A 21,101-nucleotide genomic window follows, 5' to 3' on the forward strand; every position below is an offset into this window, starting at 1 on the left:
TGCTCATTTTGAGCAGCAAACCGCACATTCTGTATGTTCATAAGCTGCAGGTCACAGCGTAAAGCCCAGCCACGTGAACGGGAGCTTTACTCTGGTGCACCCTCCTTATTGTTTTATGCACACAATTTATCGTAAACACATAACAATGAAGTATATTTATGATGCTTAAATGATGTTTTCGTTTTCATCTTTTTTAATGCATTATTTTGTTGCTCTCTGTTTTTTGATGGGATTATGAAAGCATTGCCATTTAGAGATGCAGCTGCATTGTTCCAGTGCAACTCCTGATCTGTGTTTATGGAGTCACGAGCTCTGTGCGCATTAAAATCGTTAAACTCACGTGCTTGTGTTTGGGTTTTCTCTCTTGTAGATAGGATTCCCTGGGTTCCTATGAGCCCCTCTATAATCCCCCCCCCCCCCCCAATAGCACCCCAGTGAAAACCCGGTATGTTCAGGGACATATAGGAAATGAGTTATCAGCCACTTGTCACCGCACACTGGTACAGGGGTGTGTAGGATTAGCATAGTGAGCTCTCATAGCAACTTTACATTTTATTTTTCCTTCGCTTTCGAGAGGACACGTGAACCCAAACCATGACGGTAAATTGGCACTCACTGCATTAAAACAGATCCTTAGGCTCCCCCCCTCCCCAATAGGTTTCTATTTATTTTAATTAAATAAATGCATAATTTTTCACCTATAATGTTTTTAAGAATACGCCCTGGCAAAAACAAATAAACACAAAAATATTTGACGATTTTCCTGTTTATATTATATTAGTATTATTATTTCTTAAAATGTTCTATTATTTAGCTACTTTTTGATATTTTTTCTGACCGGCGCTCCAGACGTCATCTACCACGTGGTGTCTTTACCACGTGACCAACCCGGAAGCCTGCACCGTGTGTTTGGCATGTCAACATGTCTGAGAGGAGTCTCCTGCTTTAGAGCTTCATTTTTCTAACCGTAGGGTTTTTTTCTTTGCACCATGGCGCAGGAGGTGTGCGGCCTGAAGGCGCAGCTGCGGGAGAAAGAGGAGGAGATCGCAGCTCTGAAGAACAAACTGGCGCAACTGGAAAAGGTGCGAAAGTGAATTCACGTCTGTGTATCGGTGTGTTTAGGTGTGTGTATGTGCCTGATTTCTTGTGTGGCATTAACGGTGCAGTTATAACGTGAGCATAATGGGAGCTTAGTTTAGTGACGATATCGGGGAAGGACGTTATGTTACTCCAACACCTCAGAGTTTATCCGGCTATCACAAGGTGTCGCCACAGCAACCAGCTGCATAATTAATATTAAATGCATCATTGAGACAAGAGTTCATATTCACCTGATCCTTACAATCTCAGAGTTTAAGATGAAAAGTTTGCATTAATTCTTATAAAATAAGATTCCCCATTGTAGGCGTCTAATTATTATATTATTACCTGACGTTTTTAAACCTTATTTTAAATAAAAAAAATCCCTAATATATTCATTTATGTGAGCCTACAATTTGTTTTCTCCATCTAACCATGTTTATTGATCGTTTATCTTATCTTCTAAATATGTCACCTATTTGTGCTTTACTTTAGCCTGCCTGTTATTAATTATTATCTCTTTCTAACATTTAATCTTTGACCTTTGCTGGTCAAACCTTTTTATTTCCTCCTGTTTTCACATGTTTTGAGTTAATATCATTCAATCCAAAATCATCCATTTTTTAAGAACATTTTCTGTTCGCCCAGATGATCCAAAGTTTGGACATGATTTCTTTGACATTCCAGCTTCATGGATCAAATACTTTCCTGGATTTTTTTAAAGACTCATCCAACTCACTTTCTGACCTTTTTTCATAGACTGAAATCTTTTGAACATGAATAGCTGGAAAGCTGTCATGAAAAAGAGTGAAATGTTCAAGTGAACCAGGATCTGTAATTTAATATAAATGCATAAAACATGTCTGAGTACTGGCTCTTTAACATAAGGAAAAATCAAAGTAAAAATTCAATGAGAGTGGTCACATGGTGCAGCTGTAATCTGAGTGCAGCGATACATTTGTACATCAGAGTTTATCGAAAAACACAAAATACTTCAAAACCTTAAAAAACACATCTGGATTGATTTTAGAGGGAAACTGTGGAAGACTTTGGTGAATAAAAACTATGCAAATGTATTTGGTGTGACATCAGAGCCGAGCTGCATCGGTGGAGCTACATCAGAGAGTGACGCCCCTTACTCCGCTCACAGGCAAAGCGGCTCTCACCAACGAGGACATCATGCGGTACAGTCGACAGCTCCTCCTGCCCGAGCTTGGTGTGCAAGGTACGGATGGCTGCAGATTACACTCGTCTGATGTTCAGAGCATCGTACCAAGTGAGGACTGATTATCTGCAGGTCAGCTGAATCTGTCCAAGACATCCGTGCTGATTGTGGGCTGTGGAGGACTGGGCTGCCCCCTGGCGCAGTATCTTGCAGCAGCAGGTGTTGGTAGGTACGCTTGTTGATTAGAGGACATCACCACCAAAGTAATCAGCTCATTAAAAGTGGCGTTTACTTAAAATAATGTTGAGCCATAAAAAGTTAATTTTTGGTGAGTAAAACGATTAAAGCTGAAGAGACAAGAAAACGTACGGTATAACATTTAAGATTTAACATTTAGTGAATTGAAATAAGAGAGAGTTATACTACCTGTTTTATCAGGTGGGGTGTCAGGCAAACTTTGGATGCATAATTTAAAAGTTTGTACCTTATGAGTATACTCATTGGTATCAGTGTTTGATGAGTTTTAAAGCCTTTCTTGCCTCCCCAGGTCGCCTCGGCCTGCTAGACTACGATGAAGTGGAGCTGAGTAACCTGCACAGACAGGTGCTTCATGGGGAGGAGAACCAGGGCCAGGCCAAGGCGCTCTCTGCTGCCAGTGCAGTTCAGAGGTACAGACTTGGTACTGTTTTATTGCTGCAATCAAGTGTCTGCATGTGAACAACTGCTAATATCTATGCAAGAAACCAGAGACTGGGTATTTCTCTTTTTAGTCCTGGTCACTTTAAGGAAGCCTTGGTTGCATGCAGGTAAGCGTGAAGGACTAAAACATAGTGCAGTGGCCACAAAACCACCGTCCTTCATCCCAGCACAGTTTAAACTCTTATTCTTCATTTAGTTCCTACATTCAACAACAGTAACGACATCTTACTTTGACATTTGCTGTCAGCCCTGCAGGCTCAGTCTGACACGATAGGCGACGGCTTCCCAGATTGCTCTCTGTGTACACTGCGTATAATTCGTGGTATGCAGATGTGTAGAGAATACCAAAATCATCTAGGACTTCAAGTATGAAAGATTTTTTGAGTATACTGTTACTAATCTGTCTAAAAATGCCCTCCCGCCCCGAACTGGAAACAGAGACCTTACTGTTTGGATATTATTAGTAGATGTTCAGTAACTGTGATAATTAGTGTATTTTATGCTTTGTGCAAACATTGGGCTGCGTTATAATGCACACCGGCGCTTTCCAGTCTCACCACAGGTTATATTTGGTTTTGTATTTCACCCCAGTCTACAAATATTTTGTAAACATGTTATTTTAGAGACAGCTGTTTTTGTGCCTTTTTGCCACACAGTAGGCCTTCTGTGGTTTCGCGCACACGTCTTTAACCTACGGCCACACGAGGGCGTCAGTTCGCTGACTAGCAAAGAACTGAAACATCAATTTAATGCTGGGCTGCACTTGTTCCCCAGTTTTATTGAGCCTTGTTGTTAATAATTGCTCTTTAATGATCGTTTCTTGCATGCACGATGCAAATGACGTGCGACTGTAATGTTTGTCAGTGTTTTTCCTCTGCGTTGGAAGTCGAGATGGCAAAGATGGAGAAGGAAGGAAGCACGAGCAGGTTTCCGACAGGTCTGCTGCCACAGTCGGGACTCACATGTTGCGTTTTTTTTGCTTTCTTGGCTCTCGTGCTGCTGCAGGACAGTTAAGGTGTTTGTATTAAATGTGCTGTTTATGCAGGACACAGACTTTATAGGGAATTACTTGAATCTGCATTTATCTCTGCAGGTTAAATTCCACTGTGGAGTGCATTCCCTACCACCTGCAGCTCTCGCCGGAAAACGCTTTACAGCTTATTCAACAGTATCCTCTATTGCACAGACCTCTACTTGTAAAATCATGAATATGTCACATAGCTGCTATCTGCCAAGTCTCGTTCTGTGATTACTTATCAGCGCACATGAAGAGAAATTCAGAAGAAGCTGTAAGTAATGCGTGTCTGATAAACCGCGAGGACGCCTTGACTTCACTGACCTCATATATGACATTGTGGCTGATTGCTCAGACAACGTCCCCACTCGTTATCTGGTGAACGACGCCTGCGTGCTCAGCGGCAAACCTCTCGTGTCGGCGAGTGCCTTACGGATGGAAGGGCAGGTAAGGTAGAAGGCAGACCCCCGTTTTCCTCATCGGTGCAGTGGGTACAGTATGCGGTATCTTTTGTGTGTCTGCAGTTGACGGTGTATAACTACCGTGGAGGCCCCTGCTACAGATGTCTGTATCCAGTGCCTCCACCTCCAGAGACGGTGACCAACTGCTCTGATGGAGGAGTGTTAGGAGTGGGTGAGTCTTGTTCCCTCACCTTCCCAGAGGCCACAGTCGGTGTAAATGATCGTTCTTTATAATATTTCCTGCTTGTATTGAAGTTCCAGGGATAATGGGCTGCTTCCAAGCTTTGGAAGTCCTCAAGATTGCCTCTGGACAGGGCTGTATCCTTTTTTTCTTCACCTTCTTGTTATATATAGTTTAGTTATTGTGCTTCTTTGCATCTGAGCTTTTTTGCTTAGTCACCAGAATTGATTAACAATGAGCTGCTGAATGATAAGGAGGGGAAGGGAGATTTTTGTTTGCATTCTCTGAGTTGACTATTTATTTGCCATTGTCATGTTCTCGTGCTGGTACTGAGAGTCACGGGAGAGAATAGACGCACCCCGTCCTGCCTTCTGTATTGCATTGTTGTACTGATGCTAACACCTCCCGTGATGCGTCAGCCGGGAAAGTGTTGCACCATATTCCCAGCAAAATCCCCGAATGTTGCTATGGCTTTTAATGTACCAGTGGGAGACGTGCCAGACTCTGAACCTCTGAATCGAGCGACACGGTGCTTCTCAGAAGTAAGTAGCCTTGTTAGTAACCTTGACCGGGCGTGCCAGCTTCCTGCGGCCAGCAGCTGGTGATGTTTGACGCCCAAGATGCCAGGTTCAGGTCGATCAGGCTGCGGCCAAAGCAGGCCGGCTGTGCTGTATGTGGAGAAAACCCCAGCGTGACCCGGCTGGTGGACTATGAGGCTTTCTGTGGATCTGCTGCCACAGACAAGGTTGGTCATAAGAGAAACTCACGGAGTTCCTCATTTTCTGCAGTCACGCCCATTTACGGAGGAATGCTGGTTTTTGAAGGTTTCAAACGTGTTTCCTAAATCAATTTGATTTATATTAAAGTGACATTTTTAAAAGTGCAAATAATTATCCCTAATTCTCTGAAAATTCTCTTTTCAGTGCCGCAAACTAAACCTGCTGTCCAAAGAGCAGAGGATCACAGTGCAGGTGGGGATTATATAGTGCAGAGCGCTCGGTCATTGCGTGACTCCCTGTATTTAGTGCTGTTTATTATATGATTACTCACAATTTTCTCAGTTTTCATGCGCATTCATAAACTGATTGCATCTCGGTGCTGACCCAGCCCCAAATGGGAAATGACTTAAAATGCGCCTGTAAATTTTCTATGGGAAAGAATAACACGTTCTCTTTGGCACCGAGCGCAGGAGCGTGGATTGCATCTGTTTATGTTTCTGCAGAACTGCTGCTTTGAAACCCACTGAGTCATTTAGCACAGAGATGGGGATCATGATTGATTGGGGTGCAGCTGAGATTGTGCAAGAGGCTGCAGTTAGAAACAGTTTTGCTTCCTGTGAATTAAGGAAAAACTGTTAAAACGTTCATATTACTCTACAATTACGAGTCCAGGCACATGAGTAATTTTGGTTTCCCTGCTTACGTAGAAATCCACGCCTTTCCCCAAAAAGCGAAGCCGCACCTCTGTAATTGTAGCAGCTGGTAGTTTAAGTGTATTAAGGGCTGTTTTAATGTGATTCCAGGACTATAAATCGATAATGGACAGTGAAGAGCCCCATCTCCTGTTGGATGTACGCCCTCTGGTGGAGGTGGATATATGCCACTTAGCCTCCTCTCTCAGTATCCTTTAAGACACAAATCGTTCTGGCTGCACCATAATCGTGTATTTTCTCTTCGTGCGAGCCTCGTGTCTGTGTGGCTGTTCGCCTTACATTGCTGCCAGATATTCCACTCTCAAGTCTGGAGGAGAGGAAGAGGGAACATCTCCAGTTACTCCGGGAGAGAATCAGCCAGCTGAAGCACCAGATGGCAGGTGACTGCCAGCCGCCAGGTAACACAGCAAAAACACCATTTAGGGTGTGTTGTTTGAAATGAACGGGCACGTACAGTCACTTGTGCATATTCAGAGGCCACTGTGTAGTCTCACACTGCTGGGCCAGAGGCTTATTTTGGACAGCTAGAAACAGGCTGTAATGGGGTTGCTATGTGAGGCCTTTTCCAAAACAAGTACAGTCAGCCTGTGCAGCTGGCCCGCTTTACAGAAATTAACATTCAAAACATTATTTTGGTGACGTTCTTTAATCAGTGAGATAAATTTAGCCTGGACTTTACTCTGTCTCGATTTTTAAATATTCACCTGCTTGTACCTGATGTTGTGTTTCAACCAATCAAACGTAATGAGTCCACCAGTCTCTCTTGACTTCTCTCTCCAGTTTACGTGATCTGCAAGCAGGGTAACGATTCTCAGAAGGCCGTGCAGATTCTGGAGAAGATGAGTGGATCAGAAGTGGACCGTGTCACCGTAAAAGACATCTGTGGGGGCCTCACGGCTTGGGCGAGGGGAATAGACTGCACTTTTCCGCAGTATTAATGCATTTATTATGTTTTTACTGTTAATAAAGGCTGCTTTCTGTTTGTTTCTCTGTTGTTCTTGGCTTTCTTTAAACTGAGCATCCTGATTAGAGAGAGGCTGTTTGTAATGTTCTCAAATGAAAAATCTCACAATGCAGTGGAACTGTTGGACAATTTCCTGAAATTTGTTCTGTAATATTCCGAGTATTAGTTAAATAACATATTAGCCCTTCAAAGTTAATCTATTCATAGACAACGTCCCTTTATCTTAAGCCGAGCGCACTTTAGGTAATAAACCTCGACTTGTATGAACTCCTTCAGTGTCCCCTTGCGACTCTTGCTTCCTACTTGGGAGAGCCATTTATTACAATTCGATCCGGGTCATGTGGAGTAAAGTTTTTTTTTCTTTTTTTTTCTTTTGGCATGACCAAGTTGAAATAACGGAAAAGAAAAGGCACATGCGCACTGGTTCGAGCTCGAGCGGAGGCGCCATTGCTTCACATGGTGTGTAGTTCAAGTTTTCCTCCCCACTCATGGAAAGTCAGTTATGCGGACATAATAAAAAGACTCCAAGCCCCAGCGACGGTCGCTGCTCTTTTTCTCGTCGAGCAGGGGGAGTAGTCACAGCTGGAAGGATAATAAGATGCGCATGAATTTACAATCTGGAATAAAAGATAAGAGAAAATTAATGCACGGAGCGGCTCGTCTCAGCGAGACTCGCTGCAAAACTAAAGTTAGTATGTGTGAGCTGTGGGCTGTGCCGGAGTGCTTTCTGTGTGACTTGTAACAAAGTGCAGAAGAATAAAGTTCCGACTGTGCTTCCCTCACTTGATGGAGTCGAAAAGTTTCTTCAGCCCTCTCACAATGGATCGAAAAGCGCCCTGCGCCGAGAGCGAAGGTAAAGTATCCTGTAAGAAACGTTTAACTCGACGTTTGGCTTTAACCCGACTGTACCGGGAGAGAGAGTGTTCAGCGGCCAGGCTCAGAAAGCGCAGATTCGGGGCTTGTATAACTTGTTTTGCTGGCATTCTCGGCTCGGGTTGTGTTCTGCCAGCGAGCCAATCGAAAGTGGGAGGGGAGCAGATGTTCAGAAGCCTCGGTTCCAGATGTTTGTGGGGTTTGAATCCGTACAAACACACAAGTGATGCCCTTTATCGACGTTTGCGCGTCTTGTGGCCTGCTGTTTTGGCGTTTTACGCGCTCGCGTACAGTCGCCTACTTACAACTTTCTCACAGTTAGCACAAGTCGAGAAATGTAGCGAGAAAATTTAAAATAATTGAAATTATAGACAAGCCCCAAACTTTGGGGGCGTGCTTTGCTCCGAACCTTGCAGATAATAATAAATGACTTTATATTTGATTTGAAAAAGCTCTGAATAAAGATTTGTGACAAACGTAAAATGAAACGTCCTCTTAGTGAATCCAGCTCAGCGTCTTTACACTGTAAGAACAGCAGCTGATTCATTCATACACCCTGAATGCTTTTCACAACTGTTTTCAGATATGAGAATGCTTCTCGTTAAAAAGTAGTGTGTGTGTGTGTGTGCGTGTGTGTGGTGACAGGCTTCCTGTGGTCAGAGTGGATTACTGACTTCACTAAGGAGAAGGAACAAAACTCCAGGATATGAAGTGTGTTGCTGTGATTTCACTGCAGAGGCCTGCGTATTGTTCAGACACTTCTCCTCCATCACCTGTCAGTCTGGTGACAGAGCTCGGGCGGTGTGAGCTCCAGCGGGTGGATAGGCTGTTAGTTTGAAAAGGACAGTATCATTTTGACAATAAACTGACTGTTACTGATGAAGACCAAAGATTCCCCCTACCAGGAGTTCATCCACAGAAACCCAGCTGTGCTTTTTTCTGCCAGCCCTCACTGATTCCTCCACTGTTCAGACGTTTACGTTGCAACTGGAAGAAACCCAATGTCTGCCTCCTCTCCCCCATCCTTACCTCGAGCCTTCCTCCACTCTGTCCATCTGCACCACCCGTCCTTGCCATCCACCCCGTCTGGACCCATCTACACACGGCTGTCCAACGGCAGTCACAACGCCCCCAGCCCCACCAGCTCCCGCAGCTCTTTCCATGGGGTGTCCTTCCTGCTGCAGATCGGACTGACCAGAGAGACGGTGAACCTGGAGGCCAGTGACCTGTCGCTGTCTGCTGTGAAGGACCTGGTGTGCTCCATAGTGGATCAGAAGGTAGGGACGTCTTCATTCATTCTTTATTATACTTAACAGTCTATTTTCTGTCATAAAGGACGTGCTTCACCTTCATTGTTTTCTTTAATCTCTTCTGAAATGAAGTGTATTGCACAAAAACAAGCTCGCTATCTGCAGGGAGCTTGTTTTTCACAGTGCAGCCGTGATATCAGAGGCTCAAGAGGACCAACGTGACGAAGCACCAGCATGTGTTTTGCCATCTCCTACCATATTCATCTGTTTTGGTTTTGTTTTCCAAAGCAGACATTTGCGCCATGTGGCTCCCAATGAGTCAAACGCCGCAGAAGCATGCACACAACAGCATCGACGCTCCTCCAGTTACGGTCTACTAGCGCCTGTTATTTATGCTGCTGTGTAAGGTCACTGGACACGATGCAAGTGCAAGTACAAACTCATATGCACGCGCATATATGAAGTGGTTTTGTGCCCGCTGTGCATCTCGAAGCATTTTTTTTCACATGGTATTGGTGAAGGAGTTCAGCCTCAGCAGAAGAACCGGCTTTAAGCACAAGTATAGGTTGCATCTTTCAACAAACGAGTGCTGTGGCGCGTTTACCTCGCCTTACTTTCTATGTTCTTGTTGTTTTGTGGTGAAACTGGTCAGAAATTTATAGTCATACTGCATGTGCGTGTGTGGGCTCTTTTTATAATGTGTGAAGTAAGAATGAGGGTTAAACATTTTAATTTCCTTCATCTGAAACAACCTCATATAAGCACAGCAAAGCCGCAGTACCCCAGATGTTATGGCCGTCATGTGAAGTGGTTTTCTTGTCCATAATCATATAATAATTACAAAAAGGACAAAAATAGTATTTGGTATAAATTGGAAAGTTAAACACTGTATTTGCACAGTGAAAAAAATCGTAGTTCATATCTATCTGCTAAATGTGTGGTGTTTCTAACCATTTATAGGTGCTCTTATAGGTGCTGTACTTAACAGTTGTGAGGGATTAATAGTATGCAAAGCCTATTGGAATAATGAAATGGCTTCTGTGTGCATGCACATGTTTAACCTCTTGCAAATAATGATGATTACTCCATTTGTGTGTGTAATTATCATTGAGTGCATAAAAAGAGAGGGTGATTAAAAAAGCACTTTCATCAGCCACTAGAATCTGAACATTTATGTAGGTCAGAGCCGCGCTGGTCTTTGAAGTCATGATAATTACAATTAAAAAGGAAAAAAAAAGGAATTAGGAGCAAATTTGTGTGGAACAAATGGGAGACTGTGCGGGAGCTGTGTGCGCCGAGCCCGCGTCCTTTGCTTCGTGTTGTCCAAGTTGACATTCCAGAGGAGCAGGGTAATGTTGTTGTTCTTTACGAGGTCTGCTGATTCTCACTAGCTAGCTGGTTATGAACAGTTCTGGTTCACAGAGCAGAAAATCTCATCGCTGCACAAATTTGCATGGATCTCGTAACATATTGGTGCAGAATGTGCAACAGGAAAAGGTGAGGAAACACGATGCTTTAGAAACACACCTTAAAGAAAATCAGTGCAGCGCCTGCATTTTGAGTTGAGATCCAACCGAGATAAGGTCCGGCTTTATCTCTGTATCACATGCGTTCATTCAAAGATGGCGGGCAGTCTGATAAGATGTGCCAGGTGATTATAAAATTTATGGCCAGCAGTCATGCGAGCCTATAAACATCTGACCACGCTGTATATCTTTTCATCATAATATACTGTACATCATCACCACAGAACACATCCAGTCTGTTCATCCACATTAGTGTGCAGTGCTTCTATTAAACACTGCCAGAAGCAGTGCACTGCTTCAACTATTTCATGAAATCCAGCCATATGGCTTTGATATCAGTGGAAAATATGACTGTAGGCCTTGTGTGCTTTCAGTCCATCCCTGCCTTCTTTTCTAGAATATGCATGACAGCGGTGAGCGATACAGAGTCCGCTCATCCCGGCCAACTTTCCCAGCTGAGGATCTCTGACCTTAGCCGGTCTAGCCGTTGACAGCAGTCCCAGGATGTCTCCAGTCAGCACAACTTCAGGTGTCTGTCAGCGCGGCCGAGGCAGGAAAAAGCGTTCGACTTTATGTTGTAATATCTGCGCGGAGATGGAGTTTGGATGGAAGCGTATTCCCCCTCTGTGGTGCCGTTTCCTCCGCTGAGAGCTGGCCTGCTTCACCAAGTGACTCACCGCTCAGCCATGCAACAAACAGGGATGCTTATCCCAACTCAGATCTGTGCAGTTCAGTGTCAGCCTTTCTGCTGTGTCAGCTGTTGTGAGCTTTCAGTGTAGAATCTGGTTGCTTACAAACCACAGCGGATATAACATTGACGTCTTGTTAGTCGATACATTTGTATTCAAACGGCTGCACAGTCTGTCCACCTTTGTGCTGATCATCCAGGTCTGGCCGCTGTGCCAGCAGGGCAGGATGGCAACTTGGATCCACTTTTCTTTCTCAGCGGTGTCCTTGAGCTCTTTTGTTTAGATAGCATAAAGAAGTCGATGCCCTACTGTCTGCTGTCTGAGCCAGGGTTTTTTCCCTTGAGACAGCCAGCTCCTATCTCCCACTGACCGGCTTGATTAGTAAACCAGGACTTAATGAGTCCCACTAACAGAATATCTTTTGAATTATTGCTGTTATTACAGGTTGTTGTGAAGGTTTTATGTGATCTGCCTCTTTAGACACACATATTGTCTCTAATCGGTACGTTATGTGCTTTAATATTTAAGATAGAAAAATGCTTGCAGCGCATCGCTCTGCACAAACACTCTTCTGCTGCAGTTGCTCTAGGAGGGTATCGTGAAATCTGCAGTCACATTCCTTTGGTATCTCCTTAAAGCTTGTGATCATAGCTTAAGGATGAAAAACTTGTTTTCTGATCAGCAGAGTGCTTTACTTTGCTATAGTTTTCCTTTTGAGCTCACTTTTATCTGGAATATACTGTATTTCTAGTCCAGCTGTGGCTCTGAATCATGCCTCAAAGGTTAATATTTAGTAAACTATCCTTATAGTATTGAATGAGTCTCTCTGTTTCACATGGGGTCGTGCAACCTTTTATAATAGCTGCGCATTGTATAGTTTTTCTTCGGCTCATTCTTCTTCCTGCTAAACACCCGACCAACCACATGACTTGGCTGCTTCTACAGAATAGATTTTCTTTCTGTTCTCTGTGTTGATGTGAAGTTGGTTTTGATAGTAGCGGTTTGGCTCGTAATTACCAACTTATAGTGGTTAGGTCAACCTTATTCTTGCGCACCCTGACGCTGATAAGTTCAGTCTTTTAGAGCAGCTTTTGTGGTCACTGCTCTTGCGATCTGCTGAATGCTTAAAAGTGTAACTTTTTTATTGTCACCACTTGGCACAAGAGCATCAACCCTAAGCCAGGCTCCTTGAAGACTGTGAGAAAGGAGGAGGGGAGCCAGCCGTAGGGTGGAGGAGACCAACCCCTGTCAGGGTACGAAGAAGCCCAGATCTAACCCCGCGATGGCTCCCTGATCACAGCCTTGTTTCACCAGCCGGGTCCCGACTCCTCTGGTTTTGGGGGTTTGATGAATGGCGTGAGATAAACATCCAAAGCGTCCAGTTGTTGAATGCTTCCTGTTTGGTGTCGCCCAAGTCCTCTCTAGCAGCCAGCAAAGGGAGCAGCGTCGGGACAAAAGTTCACGACTCCCAGTTAGCCAGCTGGTCAGCCTGGTGAGCCAGTCAGCTACAGAGCATTCTTCTTTGCCCAGGCATTTTTGGAGGATGATGTGATGTTCCTGGGTATGGGTGGGATTCGAGTGTTATGAAACTCAGACGCGTGAGGCTAAATTCTTGCTGTGGTCGGAGTGAATATTTGACAAGTTGTAAGGAGCGCTGTAATGCCGATTTCACGGTTAACACAGATTAGTTTTCATTCCTGTTCAACTGTATTTAGTGCAACAATAGAATTTTCTGATGAATGTCGGCAGCAGCACGTTTGATATGTTTGAATTTACAGGGGAACTTGGCATCAGTTAAAAGTTTCTCTATCAAAGGCGACGATAAAGTTTAGCAGGAGGAAGGAAATTAGATTTTATTTGGCACTGGAGATGGAAAGAGAGCATGTTAGCTTTATGAATACTTTAATTTAGCCCTTAGGATGTTGATGCTTTTTCACTACAGCTGAAAATGCAATGAAAGGCCTCAGCCGCAGGTTCCCCCATTGGTTTTGTCAGCACTGTAACTCCCAGTCTCTGGTTCAGAGCTCTGCAGCTGCCTCTGTAATTAGCCAGACAAAGACCTTTTTGAGTCAGAAATGGGCCGTGTTGGACAACACACAGGAAAAAAGCAAAGTATTATAAAAACAGAAGGGTTTGGATCGCTCTAAACCTTTGAGTAATATCACTTACATGATGCAAGGTAACAGCTGGCGGAGAAAACAAGATCAGCTCAGAATTCTCCTCCAAGATTAATTAGACTGAGTTGCAACAGTGCAGAAGATTTGTGTTGGTCTGCATTCGTACGTGTACGGGACAGCGAGGCCTGGGAATGGAGCCATTTTAATACCCGCGGGCTCCGCGAGATATAGAATCTGTCCTGTGCTGAGCGCACAGGAGGCCCTGTAGGAAGCATGGGCACATTATAAAAATGCTGTGCAGTGAAAGATTTGAATAATGACTAAAACTGCTGTCAGCAAACTGAGCTGGAGCTTTACAAACAATAAACCGAGCTATTGAACGTAACATGACGCACTCATGACAGTGACAAAACACTGAACAGGTTCCTGCCTTGCACTTCCTGTCAGCACTGCACAGATCTACAAACAGCTGTCTATGTAGCTCCCCCTGTTAATACTGAACTTTTTCTTTGACTGCCATTAATAATTAAGAATTTTTTAATAAATCATGCTTTGATAATTGTTTTTTTGGTGGTTTTTGTTTTAAAAACACCTTTTCCAAAGGAGCTGTTTTTTTTCTTGACCAAAAAATATATATTTGTGCCTCACGGTGAAAGTGAAACAGATGATTACGTGTAAATTAGTGTGTCACCTTTGCAGTTCAAACCTTTCAGCACTGTTTAGCACTGTTATTTAGAACTTTTTTGAACATGCCATGCTTTTAGAGCCCAGCCGATGAAGCATTTTTGATTTGTTGATTTCAAAATCCGATATTCCGATATACCAACTGGTAGTTTTCTTCTTTCAGACAGATGGAACATAAACATGTTTTTCACTTAACTCGTTTACACTCGGATCAGCTGGTTTGGACAAACATTTCAAACACGTGTGTTGCTAACAGAGAAGTTATGGCGTGCCTCTGAGTGACTCGAGTCACACTGATCGATCACCAAATAGATGATGTTGGCTGATAACACTGAAACAGAATCACCATAGAGCGCTACCAGTGTTTGTGCATATGACTTTTACTGAAGCTATCCAGCTAACACATCAATGAAAAAGACTATAAGGCACATGTGAAAACATTTTAAAGTAAGCTAGGCGTTTTTTTATTTAAAAACCCACAACGTTGGTTATTTCTATATTCACATTCACATAACTGCTTGAAAAAGATGCTGAAAATGAGTAAAGAGCTGCATGTGGCTGACCCCTGTGACCCCGGCCTAGCTGCATTACATGCCCAGTGAAGTTTACTGCAGGTCTGGTGACAACAGCAGGAATTCTGTTGTTTAGGTCAGCGGTCCCCAACCCCGGGCCACGGCCCGGTACCACTCCGTGAGTCGTTTGGTACCGGGCCGCGAGAGTTGCGGTACGGGTGTGAAATTTATGGTTTTCAGCATTTTTATCAGTTTTATCGTTAACTCGGTTTCCCTGGGTCTTTTCCCGTGTTATGAATAAATCTTTTTTTTTGGTACTGGTTTTACTTTGTTGAATTTTTCTGCGACACCTTAAACGCCGGTCCGTGAAAATATCTCGGACATAAACCGGTCCGTTGGGGACTGCTGGTTTAGACAGAAGCTACAAAACGATCGTATTAATCTGCAGTTTTTACTTCCTTGTTTGTTACATATTTAAAAACTTTCAAATGAAAAGAAAAAAAAACACTTTCTTTCTGTATCTTTCTGTCTTTGATACATTTAGGATTACAGCTACAGTAATAAAGTACAAATGTGAGACCTGTTTATTTTATTTGCTTGTATCACTAACTCATAAATACCCCTTCTGGAAGAAAAGCATTGACAGAAAGGCAGAGGAGACATAAACAGGTTATAAGGGGAAGGAAATAAGAGGTGAAAACAGCATCAAAGAAGTGCACAGATGGAAAATGGAGGCTGCAGTTCACATCGACCAGCGCTAACCGAAACACATGGGAAATAAATCACCACCGTCTCCCTCGCTGCTTTTCTTCGACGCTATAAGGCCACATGTAAATGTTCCTATGAAGCTAGCTGACATGTTTCGCCCCAGAGGACGTCTCGACATCACACGTGTGATCTGCATAGGGCCAGACGTTTCCTGGAAAGCACATTGAGCTTCTTCTCAAGGAAAAACGAGTCTCTCCAGTGTAAAGCAAACTTTTGGCTTTTAGCCTTTTCCCCAACATTTTGGTGTTCGTTTGAAGGCACGCTATCGTATTCCAAAGCCATATAGCCAGCTAAATGGATATCAGGATGGGATTGCCGAAGAACAAAAGTCCTCCATGTACAAATCAAAAGCCAACGTGCACGAGGAATCTATCAATTTCCCCAGTCTTGGAGTAATTTGTGGAAAAGGGAGAGAGAGAAGAAAAAGGAAAAAAAATATCTCTGAAGTTAAGTGAGCTAAGTAATTTCTACCATCTGCAGTGCACATTTCTACCGCCTTGCTCTCCTTTAAATGTAAAGTGGCAAGGCAGAGCACGGGGCCTGGCCACAAAAGTCAGTGAATGACAGAGTGGAGAAGCGTGGTCCTCTCTGGGGAGAGGGAGCAGGGGAGGCTGGGACAGCCCTTGGCAGTCCCTGCTTGGGGTGCAGAGGGGGTTGTGGGCACTGCGTGGCTGATGTTCTGTGCCAAAACCATCAGTAGAAGCCACTTCTGCCACCAATCACGGCTTCGCCTTGGGCTGTCTGTGCTTCTTGGTTGCTCAAATGTCCTTCATCATATTTTAGCCAGTGGTGGGAGATAACGTGGCATCGCTCCAATCCCCGCTAATACGGACTCAAAGAGCTCCATCGCAATTATATTAACGTGGCACGCAGGAGCACCGCAGAGCTATTTAATGCTCGTACATGCTGGTGACTTTGTCTTTGCAAAGCCAACCACATGAAGTGATTTAGGAGCACTTCCCGAGAGATTCCTCGAGTTTCCATTCATAAATTTGTTACCGTGGCATAACGGATGTCTTACTTCACCTATTCATGTATTCATTAACAGGCCTTCCTCTGTTGACCAGCTTCTAACTTGACTGCACTTGCTGACAATGTCAGCATACTTAGAGGACTTCAAGCATGACAAATGCTGAAGAGAAACAGATAAAGCCGGTGTAGTGACGAGGACTCTGCGCTACACCACATTTGTCTGCTCGACGCAGTTAACCACTAATGTCACTTCTCTGACTCGAGGAGCTCGTAAACTGAAAATGCAGAAAGTTGCTTGTTTGTGACCTTAGCAGTTAACATCAGAACCGTGTGCACGTCACTGACTGACATGCAGTGGCCGTACAGTCGTATCACTTTGGCGTTATTATCGATCCCTGCAGCACGAGCACGTCACAGAGTGTCTCGTTCGCTGCTGTTTTCTCAGCGCTCTTTGCCTTTCCTGTCTCAGTGCAGAGAGTGATCTGTCAGACTGATAGGAAGGTGGCAGAGGAAGTGAAATTACATGTTGATACAACAAGAATACAACAACAAGCTCTCCGACTTACAATTGGGAAACGTCTCAAGAAATGCACATCTATGAAAAAGCAGCACCCCAGGCAAAAGGGAAAGAAAAGTTTGGTTTGTTTGAACATTTCTGAATGCAAGGGGAGCAGTCAGCCACTTAATTTGGGCTCCTTTTGTCACTCTGTCTCGTTCTTCAGCCGTGCTTGCTGGTTAGTTCCCCTCAGAGCCGCTCCCTGTTTCCATATTCTCTCTGCTCCTGCTCTCCAATCTGCTGTGGTCGGCAGAGCAGCACAGCCCGTTCACTTTGTGTGCCTGCGTTCAAATGGCTTTTCTCTACCCTGCACTTGCTATTATTCTTGTCTGCGTGTTTAAACATTTAGAGAAATTGCCTCTCGGTGGCTGTTTTGAAGGAGGTGACAGCTAGAGTGTTGGAATTCGGCCGGACTGCTTATTTAGCTTTAGTTTTCCCTTTTCAGAGGTACATTTACGCGAAACTGTGTGAAACAAAGGCATGTCTGTAAAAGCAATTCTTCACTGTTACTCGGGAATAAAGTAAAGCTTATGCAGCTAGTCCTGAGCTACTTTCTGCTGCAGAGCCCACAGCAATTATTAATGCTTTTGTTGAGCAACAGCAGCCTGTTTCTACATCCTGCCATTATTGCACACCTTCTGACCTTTTGCTCTAGCAGAACAAGAGAAAGTGCAGTTGCCATCAATCTCACAAAAATCCCCCCCAGGTTCACCTGTTTATTTGCCCCCTGTGGAGGTGAATCTGGCGGCCCTCTCTCGCTTCTCCAGGTCACAGAGAGGAGATGGAGTATGTGCTGCAGTATATCTTTGGGGTGGAGGTGCTGGCTGAGGATCGCAACGGAGCAATAACTCATCAGTGGCGTGCGGGGGCCTGGCCAAGCATGTCTTAGATCACACTGCTGTCTTCCTGCGAGGCCTTAGATCCTGTGACTCAGCCTTCCTCTCCTATGCCTGGCCTCTGGGCGCTGTTGCATATAAAACCCGCACACAGAGATGCTTGCTGGCGCACACCCACACGTGTTGGAGATGCGTCACTGAAGAGGGATGAGGCAGGTTCTGTCATGCATGTATAAAAAAAACTTGGTGTTGTTCGGTTGGAAGCCGCCTGGCTCTCGTCGAGGATACAGTGGCTAGTAACCAAGCAGTGACCTCACCACCATTATCTCGACTTCATTGCAGCGCTTTTGTTCTTAAGGCCAAATAACGATAGAAGGGCATTGTTCCTCCACATCCAGAAGAGCCTGCTGAAATTACTGTAGGATTTTCTTTGGAGTGCTTCACAGCTACGTTTGATAAAAGCAGGAGGACGTTCTGCTTTTGTGGTTGATGTAAATCGGGTAAGGGGTATAGCTTTCCCAGAGTCTCTTGGTGATTGAAAGAGGTCTAGAATGACAGGTGTAGAGTTTTCCACTGTGCTGTGGTCTGGAACAGGCAGCTGACCTAAACTCAGTGGTTAGACTTGCAATTCCTCCTAGTCCGGACCAGAAATGTAGATGCACACATGTTCACATAGATACACAGATATACGCACACAGCCTTCCACCTACAAAAACAAGAAAAGCAGCAGTGAATTAATTGCATCTGTACGTTTGGCACCAATTCAGACCCGTGCATTCATCATCTTGCAGAGCGTGTCAGCTACGGCTAAACCAGGCGCAGATTTATGTGAAAGTACACAGGGTGAAAAGCTGTTTAGTGTCCAGAGACGCTGGTCAAACTGCGGCCGCACAAAGAAGCAGAGTGAGTCTGTCTTCTGTGCAAAGTGGGGGCTGCGAGGGCTTTGAAGGAGCTGTGTTTCTGTGTCATGCATGCTGAAATTTGTCAGATATATTTAAACAAAATCAGGCATGTTTCTATTAATATGAAAAACTTGCTGCTGTGTTCCATGATGACACAGCCTCATGCAGTAAAAGCTATGAATGAACCATGAGTCGTATGCGACCACATGGAAGAAAACACGTTAGTCAGCCTCTAGAGTGAGAAAGTCACAGCTTCTCTTGCTGCTAATTCACCACGTGAGTTTCCTTTCCGTTGCATGCGGCTGCTTCTGTCGATTACCCCCAGTGAAGTCTTCCTTTTGCAGTAGAAAAGGAGCGGACGTCGCCAACACATCGTGAACATGTTATGGAGAGTGGTGGGATCCATTTGCTTAATCTGAAAAAAATGTGCAAAGATTCCTTCTTGAGTGTAAACCATTTGAGGGGAGTGCTTCTTCAGTCAGCTGCACGTACCTTTCAAATCCCTTCCAACCCACTTTTACTTCTGCCTCCAGCTGCAGCGTGTTGTTCTTGGCCTGTGCATGCAAACGGAGGAGCAAACAGTTTTGCTATAGAAATCAGGCATGCACTCGGACGGTTTCGTGCACTCGGACGGTTTCATGCACTCGGACGGTTTCGTGCACCGGCTGCAGAGCAGAAGCGAAGCACTTTCTGTGCATTCGCCTGATTCATCGTGGACCGTTTATTCGAGCTCAGTCGAGTCATGCTGGTTCTGTATAGATGACAGAGTCTCTGAAACATGTAGAAATAATCCTATATGAAAATGTTTTGCCTTATTAAATCGGTCGACTTTATACTCGGTCGTCTCCAGCTTTATTTTGAAGTTGCCTGAAAATCAGTGACGTTACAGCTTTAAGAGATGAAGCTCAGCCTGGACAGATCCAGGCTAGATTTTTCCACCTGATTCCGGTATTGAAAGTATCAGGATGGGCTGTCGATCTGTTCCTTTAATACCGTGATATCAAAAGCGTCACGCCTCCTTTCGTGCAGCCAAAGGGTTTTCATTCCACTGCACTTGCTCCTTGTGTGTGACATCACTCAGAGGTGCAATGCAACATGTGTCGTTCAGCATGTGAATTTCATTCATGTGTTTGTTTGTTTATGTATTGGTGGTTATGGGAACGCTCGAATTGACTCGCAAGATCTTTTCTTACTTCCTGCATTTAGTGGGATAGACTTTCTCTGCTGCATAAACCTGGTAAGAAGCACGTTACTTAATTAGCTTGATACTGTGAGGACATCTTCACCATCAAAGTGAATCCATTCAGCTAAAGTGAATGGAAACTGTTACTGGAGGAGCCAAAACACATAATGTTACAGAAGACAGTGGAAAGCCAGAGTGTTTCCAACATGCCCTCTTCTGACGCATCCGTCCAAGTGACAAATTCATTATTTGGCTGCCGTCGTTGCCCACATCTAGTGCTCTTGTAATTTGCAGTGCATGAGTGACTTGCGCCATGCTGTGTGGAAAAAAATTGCCTGGTATTACATTAATAATGTGCAACGAAAACAAATACAATTCCACTGTTGACTTTAATAAATGAACAAAGTTTCCACATCGCGTTTGATGTGACTCGAAGAAAGTAATTACACAGCTTTCCTCCAAGATTCGTGTGAGCACATAATTGGATTTTCCAATGCAGCCGTTGGACTAGTTGAAGTATTGAAGTGTATTTTCCTCTGTTGTGGGAGTTAAAAAGCACGTCAAAGTCAAACAATGGTTTCCCCATTGTTTTGACATGAAAACACTGTTGTCCTATTTGTGAAATCCTCACTACAGTCTGTCGGTTTCACAACAGACTGCGGGGCTCGTCGGCACAGCGCGCGCTGCCTTTTAAATGTGCAACGCATCAGAATGAATCAAGTCAGGATTGTAGCTGTTAACCCAGTTTGAACAGATGCCGTCTTTTCTTATTGGCCTCTCATTATGATGCTCGCTCAGATACAGAGCAACAGAAAACATCGTCTTGTGTCTTCTGGTTCGGTGTCTCTGGGCCACAGCGATCTGTGCCTTAGCAAGGTTATCAGTCAATAGATTTATTTATCTGCTGAATAAAAGCACCTTGTATCATGCCGATCTTGTGACAGTGTTTATCTTGCCACCTCGAGCAAAATAAACAAGAGTCTTTTACCTCCTGACTCTGGTTAAATGTTTCACAAGGATCCCGATGAAATGTTTTAGGTTGTGTTGGAGGTTAGATAATCTTTTACCCTTTGCTTCTGTAATGTTTTTACATATCTGTGGTTCAGTATAAGAAAATCCATTAGTTTTCACATTTACACCGGAGAACGCTGCCCTGGCCTTTAAGTACATATCTGCTCAAGGACATTGCAGAGGAAACATCTACAGTTTCCAAGCTGGATGTAAAGTTTTCCGTGC

The 21,101-nt window shown here is 44.2% G+C and overlaps 2 protein-coding genes across 5 annotated transcripts in view; both read left to right on the forward strand.

Moving 5' to 3' along the window:
- The first annotated feature begins 889 nt into the window (after positions 1 to 889).
- mocs3 (molybdenum cofactor synthesis 3) lies at positions 890 to 7,268 on the forward strand. The gene is made up of 13 exons (XM_085257924.1): positions 890 to 1,082; positions 2,173 to 2,305; positions 2,378 to 2,470; positions 2,793 to 2,913; positions 4,038 to 4,112; positions 4,289 to 4,406; positions 4,484 to 4,592; positions 4,676 to 4,738; positions 5,183 to 5,346; positions 5,525 to 5,572; positions 6,124 to 6,220; positions 6,324 to 6,431; positions 6,814 to 7,268. The coding sequence occupies exons 1-13, from the start codon at positions 990 to 992 to the stop codon at positions 6,969 to 6,971; spliced, it is 1,380 nt and encodes a 459-aa protein (XP_085114050.1). The 5' UTR covers positions 890 to 989; the 3' UTR covers positions 6,972 to 7,268.
- Positions 7,269 to 7,580: 312 nt separating this feature from the next.
- prkd3 (protein kinase D3) overlaps positions 7,581 to 21,101 on the forward strand; it is a 35,802-nt gene continuing 22,281 nt past the window's right edge. For 2 of the 4 annotated variants that reach the window (XM_085257257.1, XM_085257256.1), the window contains exons 1-2: positions 7,581 to 7,850; positions 8,516 to 9,147. In XM_085257257.1, the coding sequence (XP_085113383.1) occupies positions 8,872 to 9,147 (276 nt within the window). In that variant the 5' untranslated portion in view covers positions 7,581 to 7,850; positions 8,516 to 8,871. Of the gene's footprint in view, positions 7,851 to 8,515; positions 9,148 to 21,101 lie in introns of those variants that run through there. The other 2 variants (XM_085257260.1, XM_085257258.1) reach the window with 2 other exon arrangements.

This window comes from Mchenga conophoros, linkage group LG19 (genome assembly GCF_057382185.1).
Source record: "Mchenga conophoros isolate Kocher_MC1m ecotype Shallow Benthic linkage group LG19, M_conophoros_male_GT1.1, whole genome shotgun sequence".
In the NCBI taxonomy this organism is placed as follows: Eukaryota; Metazoa; Chordata; class Actinopteri; order Cichliformes; family Cichlidae; genus Mchenga; species Mchenga conophoros.

What these genes read in the sequence shown, in the direction of transcription:
- mocs3 (XM_085257924.1), top strand. Translation starts at nt 990, where the DNA reads ATGGCGCAGGAGGTGTGCGGCCTGAAGGCGCAGCTGCGGGAGAAAGAG. An exon ending in AACTGGCGCAACTGGAAAAG is followed by an intron (nt 1,083 to 2,172) that starts GTGCGAAAGTGA and finishes GTGTGACATCAG; the next exon opens with AGCCGAGCTGCATCGGTGGA. An exon ending in GCTGCCAGTGCAGTTCAGAG is followed by an intron (nt 2,914 to 4,037) that starts GTACAGACTTGG and finishes TTATCTCTGCAG; the next exon opens with GTTAAATTCCACTGTGGAGT.